We start from the raw sequence: 17,108 nt of genomic DNA, 5'->3' as shown, positions 1-17,108 counted from the left end.
CTAAACCGCCTCCCCTTTATCTTGAGGCTGTGCCCCCTAGTCCTACTGTCTTTTTTGAGCGGGAAGAGTCTCTCCACCTCTATCCTATCCAGGGAAGATAAGTCCTGCGAGCGAACCCACCTACTGAGATTGTGAAACTGAAGCACGCCTTTGCCACGAGTTCAACTTATTTGTGTCCCCCACATCTTCTCCAGAGCCCCTTGAGCACTGAACACCCTGATATACTGAAATACTGTCCTTTGACCGAATATAAGAACAGCGTGACCTAACTACACAGAGCTCTGGCTATGTCACTGACCCAGCCTCATTATCCCTGGCCTGATCCTACTAAGCACTAACCCAACCATATTCGCCCACACCGGACCAGAACTCACATCGCTCCACCCCATCACTTTCCAACTCTCAACCCTCCCCCAGTGAAAGTGAGATCGTAAGGTTCATGTAAATTGCACCGGCCTGATGTCGCCCTGGCTCCCGCTGAATATCCGGGGAGTGTTGAGGGGGTGGGTGTTGCTGGTGAGAGTTCGGTGAATTGTTCCCCAGTGAGTACTCATAATGCTATGGTAATGTGTTAGAATGAGGCTCCTGTACTGTCGTGGTGTGTTTTGTGTTGCCTCACTGGCGAGAGTGGTCGAAAATCGAAAGTTGCAATCCCGCGACAAGATTAACGATTCTCTCTGGATTTTGCACCCACATCGTTGATCCCGCACATGACTACCTCGTGTTAAAAAATGCTCCCTAAATTGTCTTATCCGTCTGACTCTTGATCTGTCAGTCTTTGGCCACAATTGATATCTAACACTGGGTCAGCTTTCTTGTATGAGCTTGCTGTTCTAATCTAACTGTTAGAGATTACAAATTACTGGTTACAATTCCTCCGTTTTTTAATGAAGTCTGATGAATACAGTGAAACTTCAGCATTTATTATACCAGAGTGAAGAGAGAATTAAAAAACTTCACACGATGGGAATGTAAAATAAACAGGAAATAATGTAATGCACATCAGGTATATCAGTATCTAGAAAATGGTATCAATAAACATATTGTTATATCATCAGGAAAGTGACCCAGGATATTAAAGCATTTTCACTTCTTTTAAATGCCTACTATCCTGCTCTGCTCTTATTTCCACTGGATTTGTTATCCAGGGACCCAGCGTATCTGGAATTCCATTCCTGCACACGGCAAAACTCAAGTTCAATAAAATCGTGTATTGCTGTAAAACCACATCTGGCGATTCTTTTTTCCATTCCGCCCGCCACGGGAATCAGCGCGAGTGAGCGGCATGCCATGGAAAGGTCTGTTGACTTCAGATGGGGTTTTACCATGTTGGGATGAGCGAAGCCATAAAACATACCCTTTGGGTTCAATGCTCTCCTTTAGGGAAGGATATCTGTCAACCCCTCCAAAATTTGGCCTACATGTGACAGCCAGCCCACATCAATACAGCTGTCTCTTAAACGTCTTCTGAAATGACCTTGCAATTCATTCAGCTCAGGTGCCATAAATACTGCCCCATCCAGCGACACCCACACTTAGTCCGGATCTGGATCCTTCCAACAACCCCAGCTGATTTTTTCCATCTGGACTAAACTGATTCTCCTGCAGCCTGAAATTTCAACAGTAAATACACAGAATGAGCAACATTGTGAATAATAGGAGATTGGAATTAATGACAATTGCTGAACCATTGGAGATGAGACTTACGATTGTACATAAGCATCAAGACTCTCTGGATGCCCTGACACATTGGCCGATGTGGCAATTTATCCAGAGGTTGAAACATAACATACATAAGAACATAAGAAATAGGAGCAGGAGTAGGCCATCTAGCCCTTCGAGCCTGCCCCGCCATTCAATAAGATCATGGCTGATCTGTCGTGGCTCAGTTCCACATTCTCGCCCTCTCCCCATAACCCTTAATCCCCTCGCTTATCAAAAACCCATCAACCCGCGTCTTAAAAATATTTAGCGAGGTAGCCTCCACCACTTCAACGGGCAGAGAATTCCAGAGATTTACCACCCTTTGAGTGAAGAAGTTCCTCCTCAACTCCGTTCTAAACCGCCCCCCCTTTATCTTGAGGCTGTGCCCCCTAGTCCTACTGTCCTTTCTGAGCGGGAAGAGCCTCTCCACCTCTATCCTATCCGTCCCATTCAACATCTTATACGTCTCAATGAGATCTCCCCTCATTCTTCTAAACTCTAATGAGTACAAGCCTAGTTTATTCAGCCTCTCCTCATAGCTCAACCCCCTCAACTCTGGTATCAGCCTAGTAAACCTCCTCTGCACTCCTTCCAAGGCCAAAATATCCTTGCGTAAGTACGGCGCCCAAAACTGCACACAGTACTCCAGCTGCGGCCTCACCAGTGCCCTATACAGCTGCAGCAAGACCTCTCTACTTTTATATTTAATCCCCCTCGCTATGAAGGCCAGCATCCCATTCGCCTTCCTGACCACCTGCTGCATCTGCAAGCTGGGTTTTTGCGACTCATGCACAAGGACCCCAAGGTCCCTCTGCACCATCGCATGCTGCAGTTTTTCGCCACGTAAGTAATAATCCTTCCTACCATTATTCCTACCAAAGTGGACCACCTCGCACTTGCCAACATTAAAGTCCATTTGCCATTTCCTGGCCCATTCGCCCAGCCTATCTAGATCCTTCTGCAGACTCTCCACACCCTCCGCACAATTTGCCGTTCCCCCAATCTTGGTGTCATCAGCAAATTTCGACACCATACACTCAGTTCCCTCCTCCAGATCATCTATATAAATGGTAAATAGCTGAGGCCCCAGCACCGACCCCTGGGGCACTCCACTAGTCACCAACCGCCAATCCGAATAGCACCCATTGACCCCCACTCTCTGCCTCCTATTTGACAGCCAATCCTCTATCCACGCTTCCCCTGCTGACCAGAATCCTTTGTGAATGTCTCTGACTCTGAATAAGAGTTAGAGACATGAACGAGATCCATAGGATTTACATGGACTGTTACCCAGGACATGTTAGGCAGTGTAAAACATTATCTAATATTTAGATAACGTCACAAACTGACTCTCCCAATCACTCCTGCTTCCCACCGTACTGCACTGACTCAATTAGTCAGCCCAATCCACAGCCACTCCACCAACACAAATACTGTCCTTTGACCGAATATAAGAACAGCGTGACCTAACTACACAGAATTCTGGCTATGTCACTGACCCAGCCTCATTATCCCCGGCCTGATCCTACTAAGCACTAACCCAACCATATTCGCCCACACCGGACCAGAACTCACATCACTCCACCCCATCACTTCACTAATCCTTTGATAACCAGAATATCCGCTCCCGATTCCCGAACTAACCACTTAAGAACATAAGAACATAAGAAATAGGGGCAGGAGTAGGCCATCTAGCCCTTCGAGCCTGCCCCGCCATTCAATAAGATCATGGCTGATCTGTCGTGGCTCAGTTCCACTTTCCCGCCCTCTCCCCATAACCCTTAATCCCCTCGCTTATCAAAAACCCATCAACCCGCTTCTTAAAAATATTTAGCGAGGCAGCCTCCACCACTTCAACGGGCAGAGAATTCCAGAGATTCACCACCCTTTGAGTGAAGAAGTTCCTCCTCAACTCCGTTCTAAACCGCCTCCCCTTTATCTTGAGGCTGTGCCCCCTAGTCCTAGTGTCTTTTTTGAGCGGGAAGAGTCTCTCCACCTCTATCCTATCCATCCCATTCATCATCTTATACGTCTCAATGAGATCTCCCCTCATTCTTCTAAACTCTAACGAGTACAAGCCTAGTTTATTCAGCCTCTCCTCATAGCTCAATCCCCTCAACTCCGATATCAGCCTAGTAAACCTCCTCTGCACTCCCTCCAGGGCCAAAATATCCTTGCGTAAGTGCGGCGCCCAAAACTGCACACAGTACTCCAGCTGCGGCCTCACCAATGCCCTATACAGCCGCAGCAAGACCTCCCTACTTTTATATTCAATCCCAACACGACTGCACCAACTGACGCTCCTCGAGCCCCGAGAAACCAATGACCCATCGTCCCACCCCACCCACCAAACTATTAACCAATACCAATTAAATGACTAAACCTTTAAGCTTATAATATTAGAACTAGTTCTGTAAATAGAGTGTGTCCCGACTGTACCCTGATGGACTTCTCAGGATGACGGGGCTGATATTCCTGAAGAAACATGTAGCAGTTTCTGTTTTGGAGGATCTTCGTAACCTGCTCACATTGGTGCTGATTCAAATATTCAGGCCAATGTATATTTTAAAACTCCATTTATAACTTATTTCACTAAAAAAAAAACAATGACTCGAGCACTCACTTGATCCGCTCCAGACTGTTGCAGGTCAGTATGAGGCGGCGGAGAGCGGGGACAGATTGGTCTGTGAAAGAGTTTGATTCCAGGTACAAATCTGTCAGTGACTGGTTTGTACTGAGAGCGGAGGCGAGATCCTCGGCACAAGAATCTGTGAGAGAGTTATGATCCAACCTGGGGATCCGAAAGGAAAAAAAACAGTTGATAGGGGAAATGCGCAGTATCTTACAGGACACCATTGTTGACAGCATAAAGATAAGCTGACTGCGTGTGTATGCATCTTTGGTCTGTGATGCTAATGCACCTTTAAGGGATGTATTGTCTTAAAATTATGTTCTCTGCAGTTTATAAAGCGGCCTTCTACTTTTATTGAGGCACTGGCTGCCTGCTTAAATATCGTTTCATTACTGCTTAAATGATTTTAGTGACTTTTGTTTATTTTTACTCTGGGTCTAATGCAGTTTCCGGAAGTTTACAAACTTTTGAATTGTTAGCGGGGGTTTGAGGGGGGGGGAATGATCGTCAGGTCAGGTGACAGTTCTTTTCCTTTCAGTTTGGTTTGGAGTCAGAGGCTGTCCTCGTTTTCAGCTGCAGCAAAGTTTTCTCTCTTTCTGACACTGGTATTATCAAATTCTGCTGGCTAGCTGAAAGCAGATCTTCTTGCCTCCTTGGGGTAATCATTCAGCTGTTGATAATTTGCTGGTTAAAAGCTGGAGTCAGATATTGGCATTATCTCTACCTCGAGGGCTATTGGAAGTTACCAGGCTGAGAAGCCAGAGCTTCAATTCTCCAACCAAAAGGACTAAGTTGCAACATCACGTGATCATTCTTATTTTTCTGTGCCAAACCTGTGACATATGTATGTTATAAGGATATTGGTTGTATTGGGACAATATTTACCTGTTAAGGTTTATCCAATATTATGTTTATTTTCTTGTTTGTAATTGGGAAATATTATTGCTAATTTTGTTTCTGTATGTTACCTGAATTCATAAATACTTTTTTTTGATAAAGCTCCTTTGTGGGTCATTTGAATCATACATGAAGTGAAGTTTCACATGCTTATCCAAATTCAAAGTGCAAAATTTATGACCCAGGCAGACTTCAAAAATATTTTGGAGTTTTTTTACCTAACTATAAATGATCATAGAGAGTAGTCCGAAAGATGTGTTTGGAAAAAAAAACATGGGACAAACCAACGGGATGAATGAGTACACTATCAAGGGCAGAAGTCTGAGTAGTGTTGAAGAGCAGAAGGATCTAGGGGTCCGGGTCCACAGGACTCTTAAATCGGCCTCGCAGGTGGAGGAGGTGGTCAAGAAGGCGTATGGTGTACTGGCCTTCATTAATCGAGGGATTGAGTTTAGGAGTCGGGAGGTAATGCTGCAACTTTATAAGACCCTTGTCAGGCCTCATTTAGAGTATTGTGCGCAGTCCTGGTCGCCTCACTATAGGAAAGATGTAGAAGCTATTGAAAGGGTACAGAGGAGATTTACAAGGATGTTGCCTGGACTGGGAGGCATGCCTTATGAAGTTAGGTTGAGGGAGCTGGGACTCTTTTCCCTGGAGAGACGAAGGTTGAGAGGCGACCTGATAGAAGTTTACAAAATGTTGAGAGGAATAGATAGGGTGGACTCTCAGAGGCTATTTCCCCAGGTTGATATGGTTGCTACGAGAGGACACAGATTTAAGGTGCGGGGAGGGAGGTTCAGAAGTGATGTTAGGGGTAAGTTTTTCACTCAGAGGGTGGTGAGTGAATGGAATCGGCTGCCGTCAGTGGTGGTGGAGGCGAACTCGCTGGGGTCTTTTAAAAGACTTCTGGATGAGTATATGGGGTTTAATGAGATTGAGGGTTATAGATAGGTCTGTAGGTTGGTAGGTGTTGATGTGATCGGCACAACTCGTGGGCCGAAGGGCCTGTTTGTGCTGTAGTGTTCTATGTTCTATGTTCTAAATAGGAGCAGGAGTAAGCAATTTAATCCCTCGAGCCTGTTGTTGCCTCAACTGTGAATAAAACCAAATAAAAGAAAAAAAACCTCCAAGTCTGGCAGCATCTGTGCAAGGAGAAACAGAGTTCATGTTTTACGTCTGTAGGAAGACGCTTGGAAGAAGTCATTGGGATTCAAAATGTTCATTGCTTTTCTTGCTCCATTAATGCTGCCAAATTTTTTTTCTACTGAAAATATATTTTAGATATCCACTTATTATAAACACAATCTCGCACATTCTGGCACTTACTTCAGTTTATTTATTTTACTTCTTGAATTCCTAAGAGCTACAGAAAGTACTTTGACTCCTGAATCTCCCAGCTTATTCCAACTCAGGTCCAAATCCGTCAGTGACTGGTTTGTAATAAGAGCGGAAGTGAGATCTTCAGCAGAAGAATCCGTGAGGACGTTATGATCCAGCCTGGGGGTCAGAAGGAAAACAGAAACAGGGTAAATTCACAGTGTTATAAATAACATCATTATTGACAATATACAGATATAGAGACGTTAAACAAAGGCAACCTCCATATATATAGATTGATAATTATATTAATGCTGTCAATCTGGAATATAAGTAGATCAAGCAAAAACTATTCAGCAGGTCAGGCTGAGGACAGAAAGAGTGAACGTTTCAATTGTGATGGACATTCATTAAAACTGGGAAGAAGCTGTGAATTAACTGGTTTTGTGGCATGGGGAAACAGGTGGGAGTAGCACGACCCTTTGGAATTAAATAACAAAATCAAGTGGAGGAATAATTAAATGGGAATGTGACGATGGTCAAGACAAAACCCTAGTCACTGAGGAGGGGCATGTGATAGTCAGTGGCTCTGGAATACAGTTTGTGATGGAGATGAAGATAATAGTTGTGATTATACCAGAAGCCGTGAAGTTTCAACAACAAAATGAAAAACGTGTGGTGTGACTGTTTGGGCGGAACGTACTTCCAGAGCCTGACAATAAACAGATATGATGTGGGTATGCCGGCGTTGGACTGGCGTAAACACAGTAAAAAGTCTGACAACACCAGGTAAGGGGCTAACCCGAAAGCTTGCGAGTATATTATCAAATAAATACGTTGGACTAAAACCTGGTGTTGTCAGACTTTTTACTGAATAAACAGATAACCAGCCAGGTGAGTGGAATGACCTGGGAAGGGGATGGCGTGGGACAAATATCCACTCAAGCAGTCCAGCCAGGGGATGTCCTAGTGCAAGCAATGCTTGCATCACCTTTAAAGGAAGGCAGCAGTACGAGGGACCAGCGAGTAAGTAATGAATTGCTACAGCAGAAGGTATAAAGGCAAAATTGCCACAGTACTAGAGGCATCTCTTCCTTTTGATGGGGAGCACTGACTGGTGGCGATTATAACCACATCTCAGATGAGGGACAACGTGAGAAGGTGGAGTCATCATGAATATCCTCAGAAGATAGATAAAGATTGATTGAGCCATGCGTTTTTAGAGAGACTGTTCGAGCTCAGAGAGGTCCGATCCCCTCTGCACAGGAGGAGAAAATGGGCACATAAATCCCAGACAGATTGGATGGACATTGCAAAGAATGTTACAGATGTGTAAAACACTTTTCTAGTATGGCCAAAGGACAAATGTCCAAATGTGATCTGGCATATATGTGACGAAGGATGATAAATATAATATATTAATGTAATATACAATTAGTTCCCATTCATACATGAGCAATGCCCAGGCCACAGCATCAGCTCTGAGAGACATTTCATCTTCCCTGTGGGTGGTCCCAATAAATCATACTGACTCTGGCACTTAAAAAGGAACAGCTTTGAGCATGCTATTACATTCCTGACATATGCGTGTCACTGGCTAGATGGGCATTGATTGTCCAGTCCTAATAACCCTTCAGGATGCAGTGTTGGGCTGTCTTCTTGAACCACTGGAGTTCCTGAGGTGTTGGTATACCATTTTATTAGAGACAGAGTTCCAAATTTTTGACCAAGCGTCTGTGAAGCAAAGGCCATATATTTCAAAGTCAGAATGGTGAATGTTTTGGAGGAGAACTTCAGTGGCGATTTTTCCCAGGTATTTGCTGCTCTTGTCCTTCTACAAGGTAGTGGTTGTGGGCTTGGAAAATGCTGCCTCTGATACCATGGTGTGTTCCTGTAGTACACCTTTGTAGATGACACTCATGGCTGCCATCAAGTTCATTGATGGCGGAGGGAGTGAATGTTTGCAGAATGGGGTTGCAGATGGTTTTTTTTTTGTCCTGGATGGCCTCGATCTTCCTGAGTGTTGTTTGGAGCTTCACTCATCCTGGGAAATGTAAAGTTTTCCATCACATCCCTGAAATGTGCCTTGTCAATGGGAGGCAGATTCCGCATTCGTCATCAGGTTGACTTCAGCCAAACTAGGCCCAATCTTTTCTTAACACATTTGACCCATCAATGCTGGATAACTGTCCTTTAGTATATTTATAGACAAATCAGCCACTTGTCTATTAAGTTGGGTAGCTACATCAATGCTTCCCCTCAATAGAAGCAGTTGGCCAATGTATGTCTTGAATACATTTTTTTGAGATCCCAAGTAGGGTGTCGAAATTTGCTGATGACACCAAGATTGGGGGAACGGCAAATTGTGCGGAGGGTGTGGAGAGTCTGCAGAAGGATCTAGATAGGCTGGGCGAATGGGCCAGGAACTGGCAAATGGAATTTAATGTTGGCAAGTGTGAGGTGGTCCACTTTGGTAGGAAGAATGGTAGGAAGGACTATTACTTACGTGGCGAAAAACTGCAGCAGGCGAAGGTGCAGAGGGACCTCGGGGTCCTTGTGCATGAGTCGCAAAAACCCAGCTTGCAGGTGCAGCAGGTGGTCAGGATGGCAAATGGGATGCTGGCCTTCATAGCGAAGGGGATTGAATATAAAAGTAGGGAGGTCTTGCTGCAGCTGTATAGGGCATTGGTGAGGCCGCAGCTGGAGTACTGTGTGCAGTTTTGGGCGCCGCACCTGCGCAAAGATATTTTGGCCTTGGAGGGAGTGCAGAGGAGGTTTACTAGGCTGATACCGGAGTTGAGGGGGTTGAGCTATGAGGAGAGGCTGAATAAACTAGGCTTGTACTCGTTGGAGTTTAGAAGAATGAGGGGAGATCTCATTGAGACATATAAGATGATGAATGGGATGGATAGGATAGAGGTGGAGAGACTCTTCCCGCTCAAAAAAGACACTAGGACTAGGGGGCACAGCCTCAAGATAAAGGGGGGGCATTTTAGAACGGAGTTGAGGAGGAACTTCTTCACTCAAAGGGTGGTGAATCTCTGGAATTCTCTGCCCGTTGAAGTGGTGGAGGCTGCCTCGCTAAATATTTTTAAGAAGCAGGTTGATGGGTTTTTGATAAGAGAGGGGATTAAGGGTTATGGGGAGAGGGCGGGAATGTGGAACTGAGCCACGACAGATCAGCCATGATCTTATTGAATGGCGGGGCAGGCTCGAAGGGCTAGATGGCCTACTCCTGTTCCTATTTCTTATGTTCTTATGAACATATCTGACTTTTTTCTTGTAGGCTGTCTCTGGCAGTGGCAACACAGCTGTCCCAGTGTCAATCTCCATCCTTACTAGCTGTCCATCTAGGAATAGACTGACATGGTATCTGTTCGTAGCATCAGATATGGATAGCGTATTCACCAATAATTCGTCCTCAGGCTGCACGTTGCTTTATTTCCATCAACACTTTTGCACAGCATGAACACCTCCTATATTGTTGTGTTTACATGCTGATTTGTTTTGTACATGCTTCTTACTATTCTTGCCGATTGCTTGCTTTTTTCTCGTACAACAAACACTCTCGATTTTGCACTCTCGTTTTGCACAATTGGCCTATAGTATCCTTGCACTCTCATTTGGCTAATGAATGTGATAGCTTGCCACACTGGTGCATGTACGAGTTTTGATTTGAAACTCTTTGACGTCGAAACAGCCAATATTTTGTGTATCCGAGGTCTCAAACTCAGTTACTGAACATCTTTCACAGCCCACTCCATCAAAACAACTAATTCTAAGGCCTTTCCAAGAGTAAGGTTAGTAACTGTTTCAGTGTTGTCTCAATTCTCAGACCACAGGCCAGTCTGTCCCAAAATGTATCACTTAACACATCACCAAACTTACAGTACTCTTCATTAAAGTTTAGTGTAACCACCTGCAGCACAACTGAGTTCCCTTTCCTTGATTTGGTTTGTATGATCTGGAGGAGGGAACCGAGTGTAGGGTGTTGAAATTTGCTGATGACACCAAGATTGGTGGAACGGCAAATTGCGCGGAGGGTGTGGAGAGTCTGCAGAAGGATCTAGATAGGCTGGGCGAATGGGCCAGGAAATGGCAAATGGAATTTAATGTTGGCAAGTGTGAGGTGGTCCACTTTGGTAGGAATAATGGTAGGAAGGACTATTACTTACGGGGCGAAAAACTGCAGCAGGCGACGGTGCAGAGGGACCTCGGGGTCCTTGTGCATGAGTCGCAAAAACCCAGCTTGCAGGTGCAGCAGGTGGTCAGGAAGGCAAATGGGATGCTGGCCTTCATAGCGAGGGGGATTGAGTATAAAAGTAGGGAGGTCTTGCTGCAGCTGTATTGGTGAGGCCGCAGCTGGAGTACTGTGTGCAGTTTTGGGTGCCGCACTTACGCAAGGATATTTTGGCCTTGGAGGGAATGTAGAGGAGGTTTACTAGGCTGATACCGGAGTTGAGGGGGTTGAGCTATGAGGAGAGGCTGAATAAACTAGGCTTGTACTCGTTGGAGTTTAGAAGAATGAGGGGAGATCTCATTGAGACGTATAAGATGATGAATGGGATGGATAGGATAGAGGTGGAGAGGCTCTTCCCGCTCAGAAAGGATAGTAGGACTAGAGGGCACAGCCTTAAGATAAAGGGGGGGCGGTTTAGAACGGAGTTGAGGAGGAACTTCTTCACTCAAAGGGTGATGAATCTCTGGAATTCTCTGCCCGTTGAAGTGGTGGAGGCTACCTCGCTAAATATTTTTAAGACGCGGGTTGATGGGTTTTTGATAAGCGAGGGGATTAAGGGTTATGGGGAGAGGGCGGGAATGTGGAACTGAGCCACGACAGATCAGCCATGATCTTATTGAATGGCGGGGCAGGCTCAAAGGGCTAGATGGCCTACTCCTGCTCCTATTTCTTATGTTCTTATGAATCTGAAGTGCTCTGAAATCACTAAAGGCTTTGGCGAATGGCGTACTGGCAGAATCTCTATCATTTCATCATATGTTTTGGTGCCGGTTTCCTCTGGTTGTACTAAACATTCTGAGGAGACTGAATGCTTTCCCCAATCATGCTCAAGAATGTATGAATCACATTATCTTCTGCTATGTTGATTGCCTGCATAACATTGTCAAAATGTTGTGCTGGATATTCTTGAGGGGCTGAAAATAGATAAGTCCCCTGGTCCGGATGGGATCTACCCTAGGATTCTCTGGGAGGCTAGAGAGGTGATTGCAGAGCCTCTGGCTCTGATCTTCAGGTCATCATTGGTCTCTGGTATAGTCCCGGAGGATTGGAGGATAGCGAATGTTGTCCCATTGTTTAAGAAGGGGAACAGAGACTTTGCCGGGAATTATAGACCGGTGAGTCTTACTTCTGTTGTGGGCAAGGTTTTAGAAAAAATTATTAGGGATAGGATTTATAGTTATTTGGAGTGTAATGAATTGATTAGAAATAGTCAGCATGGTTTTGTAGCGGGTAGGTCGTGCCTTACTAACCTTATTGAGTTTTTTGAGAAGGTGACCAAAGAGGTGGATGGGGGCAAGGCAGTTGACGTGGTATATATGGATTTTAGTAAGGCATTCGATAAGGTTCACCATGGTAGGCTTCTGCAGAAAATGCAGATGTATGGGATTGTGGGTAATCTAGGAAGTTGGATCAGGAATTGGCTATCAGATAGGAGACAGAGGGTGGTGGTTGATGGTAAATATTCATCATGGAGTTCGGTTACGAGTGGTGTGCCTCAGGGATCTGTTTTGGGGCCACTGTTGTTTGTAATCTTTATTAATGATCTGGATGAGGGTATAGTTGGGTGGATCAGTAAATTTGCTGATGACACCAAAGTCGGAGGTGTGGTAGATTGTGAGGAAGGGTGTCATAGTTTGCAGGGTGACTTAGAAAGGTTGCAGAGCTGGGCCGAGAGGTGGCGGATGGAGTTTAATGCGGAGAAGTGTGAGGTAATTCACTTTGGTAGGAGCAACAGATGTGTCGAGTATAGGGCTAACGGGAGGACTTTGAATAGTGTGGATGAACAGAGGGATCTAGGTGTATGTGTACATAGATCCCTGAAAGTTGGGAATCAAGTAGATAAGGTTGTTAAGAAGGCGTACGGTGTCTTGGCGTTTATTGGTAGGGGGATTGAATTTAGGAGTCGCAGCGTCATGTTGCAACTGTACACTACTCTGGTGCGGCCGCACTTGGAGTACTGTGTGCAGTTCTGGTCCCCACATTACAGGAAGGATGTGGAGGCTTTGGAGAGGGTGCAGAGGAGGTTTACCAGGATGTTGCCTGGTATGGAGGGGAGGTCCTATGAGGAGAGACTGAGAGATTTAGGGTTGTTTTCGTTGGAAAGAAGGCGGCTAAGAGGGGATCTTATTGAAACATATAAGATGATTAGAGGTTTAGATAGGGTGGATAGTGATAGCCTTTTTCCTCGGATGGAGAAAGCTAGCACGAGGGGGCATGGCTTTAAATTAAGGGGGGGTAGCTACAGGACGGATGTCAGGGGTAGGTTCTTTACCCAGCGGGTGGTGAGGGATTGGAATGCCCTGCCTGCTGCGGTTGTAAATGCGCCTAGTTTGGGGGCGTTTAAGAGATCTATGGATAGGTTTATGGACGAAAAGGGATTGGTATAGGCTAGTGGGTCATTGTTTTTGTAACTGGTCGGCGCAACATCGTGGGCCGAAGGGCCTGTTCTGCGCTGTAATGTTCTATGTTTCTATGTTTCTATGTTAAAATGTCCAATGTAGGGTATCACTTGGCATTCTTAGTGATGGGTCTACCAGTGGAGGAAACACCTGCAATGTTCTTGCTAATGGAATAGAGAACATAGAATATTACAATGCAATACAGGCCCTTCGGCCTTCGATGTTTCACCGACCAATGGAACCAATCTAATGACCCTCTAACCTAAACTATTCCAATGTTATCCATATGCCTATCCACTGACCATTTGAACGCCCTTAAAGTTGGCGAGTCCACAACTGCTGCAGGCAGGGCATTCCACGCCCTTACTACCCTCTGAGTAAAGAACCTACCTCTGACATCCGTCCTATAATTACCACCTCTTAATTTAAAGCTATGTCCCCTCATGTTAGCCATCACCATCCGAGGAAAAAGGCTCTCACTGTCCACCCTATCTAACCCTCTGATCATCTTGTATGCCTCAATTAGGTCACCTCGTAACCTTCTTCTCTCTAATGAAAATAACCTCAAGTCCCCCAACCTTTCCTCATAAGACCTTCCCACCATACCAGGCAACATCCTGGTAAACCTCCTCTGCACCCTTTCCAATGCCTCCACATCTTTCTTATAATGTGGCGACCAGAACTGTATGCAATACTCCAAGTGCCGCCGCACCAGAGTTTTGTACAGTTGTGACATGACCTCACGGTTCCGAAATTCAATCCCTCTACCAATAAAAGCTAACACACCGTACGCCTTCTTAACAACCTTATCAACCTGGGTGCCAACTTTCAGGGAGCTATGCACATGTACCCCGAGATCTCTCTGCTCGTCAACACTACTAAGAGTCCTTCCGTTAGCCCCATATTCTGTACTCCAGTTACTCTTACCAAAGTGAATCTCCTCACACTTTTCCATATTAAACTCCATCTGCCACCTCTCGGCCCAGCTCTGCAGCTCATCTATGTCCCTCTGCAAACCGTAACATCCATCCTCACTGTCTACAACTCCTCCAACTTCGGTGTCATCAGCAAATTTACTAATCCATCCTTCTACATCCTCATCTAGGTCATTTATAAAAATGACAAACAGCAGTGGCCCCAAAACAGATTGTTGAGGTACACCACTTGTAATTAACTCCAGGTTGAATATTTCCCATCAACCATCACCCTCTGTCTTCTATCAGCTAGCCAATTCCTGATCCAAACTGCTAAATCACCCTCAATCCCATGCATCTGCATTTTCTGCAGTAGCCTACCATGGGGAACCTTATCAAACACTTTGCTAAAATCCATATACACCACGTCAACTGCCTTACCCTTATCCACCTCTTTGGCCACCTTTTCAAAAAACTCGATAAGGTTTGTGAGCTACGACCTACCCTTCACAAAACCATGTTGACTATCCCTAATCAATTTATTTCCCTCTAGATGATTACAAATCCTATCCCTTATAATTCTTTCCAAAACTTTGCCCACAACAGAGATAAGGCTCACCGGTCTATAATTCCCAGGACGGTCTCTACTCCCCTTCTTGAACAAGGGGACAACATTTGCTATCCTCCAGACTTCCGGCACTATACCTGAAGCCAATGACGACATGAAGATCAAAGCCGAAGGCTCTGCAATCTCCCCCCTAGCCTCCCAGAGAATCCTAGGGTAAATCCCATCCGGAAGAACATCCATTTCTTGCTAATAGAGGAACATGCACTGTTTCCAACGTCTTTGAGCAAGTAACTTGCTTTTCCCGTTTAAACAAGGCTGAACACAAGCTGAAGCCTCTTTAGAGAAAAAAAAGTGCCCGGCTCTATAATTACCTCTGTAGAGGAATTTTTACTCAACGGGCCCATTCTGCCCAGAGGTCATGCAGGAGCTGGATTTTAACGTCTCCTTTTGCAACATCTTTGTTTTCCTTTTTCCCCCTCTGGATGGTTAGCAAGAGCCATTTGACATCCTCGTCACCATGTTTTTTCTTAATGTCATATTTGCTGAACTGATACTGGGAGGCAAGAAGGCTTTTAAACTAAGGGAGATTTATTTCCGGTGTGTGTTCACTGCAGGCTGCTTTTTCATCCCAGCAGTTTCTTGCGCTAGCCGCCGGTGAAGTCACTTACATTGTTGACATACATATGGTATATATAAGAACATAAGAAATAGGAGCAGGAGTAGGCCATCTAGCCCTTCGAGCCTGCCCCGCCATTCAATAAGATCATGGCTGATCTGTTGTGGCTCAGTTCCACTTTCCCGCCCTCTCCCCATAACCCTTAATCCCCTCTCTTATCAAAAACCCATCAACCCGCTTCTTAAAAACATTTAGCGAGGCAGCCTCCACCACTTCAACGGGCAGAGAATTCCAGAGATTCACCACCCTTTGAGTGAAGAAGTTCCTCCTCAACTCCGTTCTAAACCGCCCCCCCTTTATCTTGAGGCTGTGCCCCCTAGTCCTACTGTCCTTTCTGAGCGGGAAGAGTCTTTCCACCTCTATCCTATCCATCTCATTCATCATCTTATATGTCTCAATGAGATCTCCCCTCATTCTTCTAAACTCTAACGAGTACAAGCCTAGTTTATTCAGCCTCTCCTCATAGCTCAACCCCCTCAACTCCAGTATCAGCCTAGTAAACCTCCTCTGCACTCCCTCCAAGGCCAAAATATCCTTGCGCAGGTACGGCGCCCAAAACTGCACACAGTACTCCAGCTGCGGCCTCATCAATGCCCTATACAGCTGCAGCAAGACCTCCCTACTTTTATATTCAATCCCCCTCGCTATGAAGGCCAGCATCCCATTCGCCTTCCTGACCACCTGCTGCACCTGCAAGCTGGGTTTTTGCGACTCATGCACAAGGACCCCGAGGTCCCTCTGCACCGTCGCCTGCTGCGGTTTTTCACCACGTAAGTAATAGTCCTTCCTACCATTATTCCTACCAAAGTGGACAACCTCACATTTGCCAACATTAAATTCCATTTGCCATTTCCTGGCCCATTCGCCCAGCCTATCTAGATCCTTCTGCAGACTCTCCACACCCTCCGCACAATTTGCCGTTCCCCCAATCTTGGTGTCATCAGCAAATTTCGACACCATACACTCGGTTCCCTCCTCCAGATCATCTATATAAATGGTAAATAGCTGAGGCCCCAGCTCCGACCCCTGGGGCACTCCACTAGTCACCAACCGCCAATCCGAATAGCACCCATTGACCCCCACTCTCTGCCTCCTATTTGACAACCAATCCTCTATCCACGCTAACACCCTACCCCCAACTCCATGCCCCCTTACCTTCTGCAATAACCTCTTGTGAGGTACCTTGTCAAACGCCTTCTGAAAATCAAGAAAGACCACATCCACCGGCTCTCCTCTATCCACCGCCCTAGACACATCCTCATAGAACTCCAGTAAATTTGTCAGACACGACTTCCCCTTAACGAAACCGTGCTGCGTCTGCTCTATCAAGCAATTCCCCTCAAGATGCCTCGATATTTCCTCCTTGATGACGGATTCTAACATTTTACCTACGACAGACGTTAAACTGTCTGGATAGAGATTGTTGATGAGCTGAGGAGGCTTGGAACACATGGACGAAGTGTGGAATGAGGTGATGTGTTCTGGCAGTGTCAGTGGAACAAGCAATGTTTAAACTGAGTCGACGACTGTACTGAAGCGACTGAAAAGCTCCATGTAGGAGACAACCCTACGGAGAGAAGATAGGCAGTCAGATTGCCTATCAGTCAATGTGTGTGCGAATAAATATTTGCTTGCTTTTAGGAGAGCATACAAAGTCAGGGAGAAAAAAAAACTGTGGAATGCCTATCATTTCATCCTCAAGTCAATGAAACTGAAACAGTGGACCTGGAAGAGCTGGAGGCAAGGCAGAAAATCACTGAT

At 45.6% G+C, this 17,108-nt stretch overlaps 1 protein-coding gene across 1 annotated transcript in view; it reads right to left on the bottom strand.

Moving 5' to 3' along the window:
• Nucleotides 1-1,303: 1,303 nt before the first annotated feature.
• LOC145351989 (NACHT, LRR and PYD domains-containing protein 12-like) overlaps nt 1,304-17,108 on the bottom strand; it is a 72,830-nt gene continuing 57,025 nt past the window's right edge. Inside the window, 3 exon segments of the mRNA XM_080201841.1 lie at nt 1,304-1,609; nt 4,328-4,495; nt 6,560-6,730. Of these exon segments, the coding sequence (XP_080057967.1) occupies nt 1,495-1,609; nt 4,328-4,495; nt 6,560-6,730 (454 nt within the window). The 3' untranslated portion in view covers nt 1,304-1,494.

The sequence above is a fragment of the Carcharhinus amblyrhynchos genome, chromosome 13 (genome assembly GCF_965287045.1).
Source record: "Carcharhinus amblyrhynchos chromosome 13, sCarAmb.v2.hapA, whole genome shotgun sequence".
Taxonomy (NCBI): Eukaryota; Metazoa; Chordata; class Chondrichthyes; order Carcharhiniformes; family Carcharhinidae; genus Carcharhinus; species Carcharhinus amblyrhynchos.
This window is presented reverse-complemented; position numbering and strand designations above follow the sequence as displayed.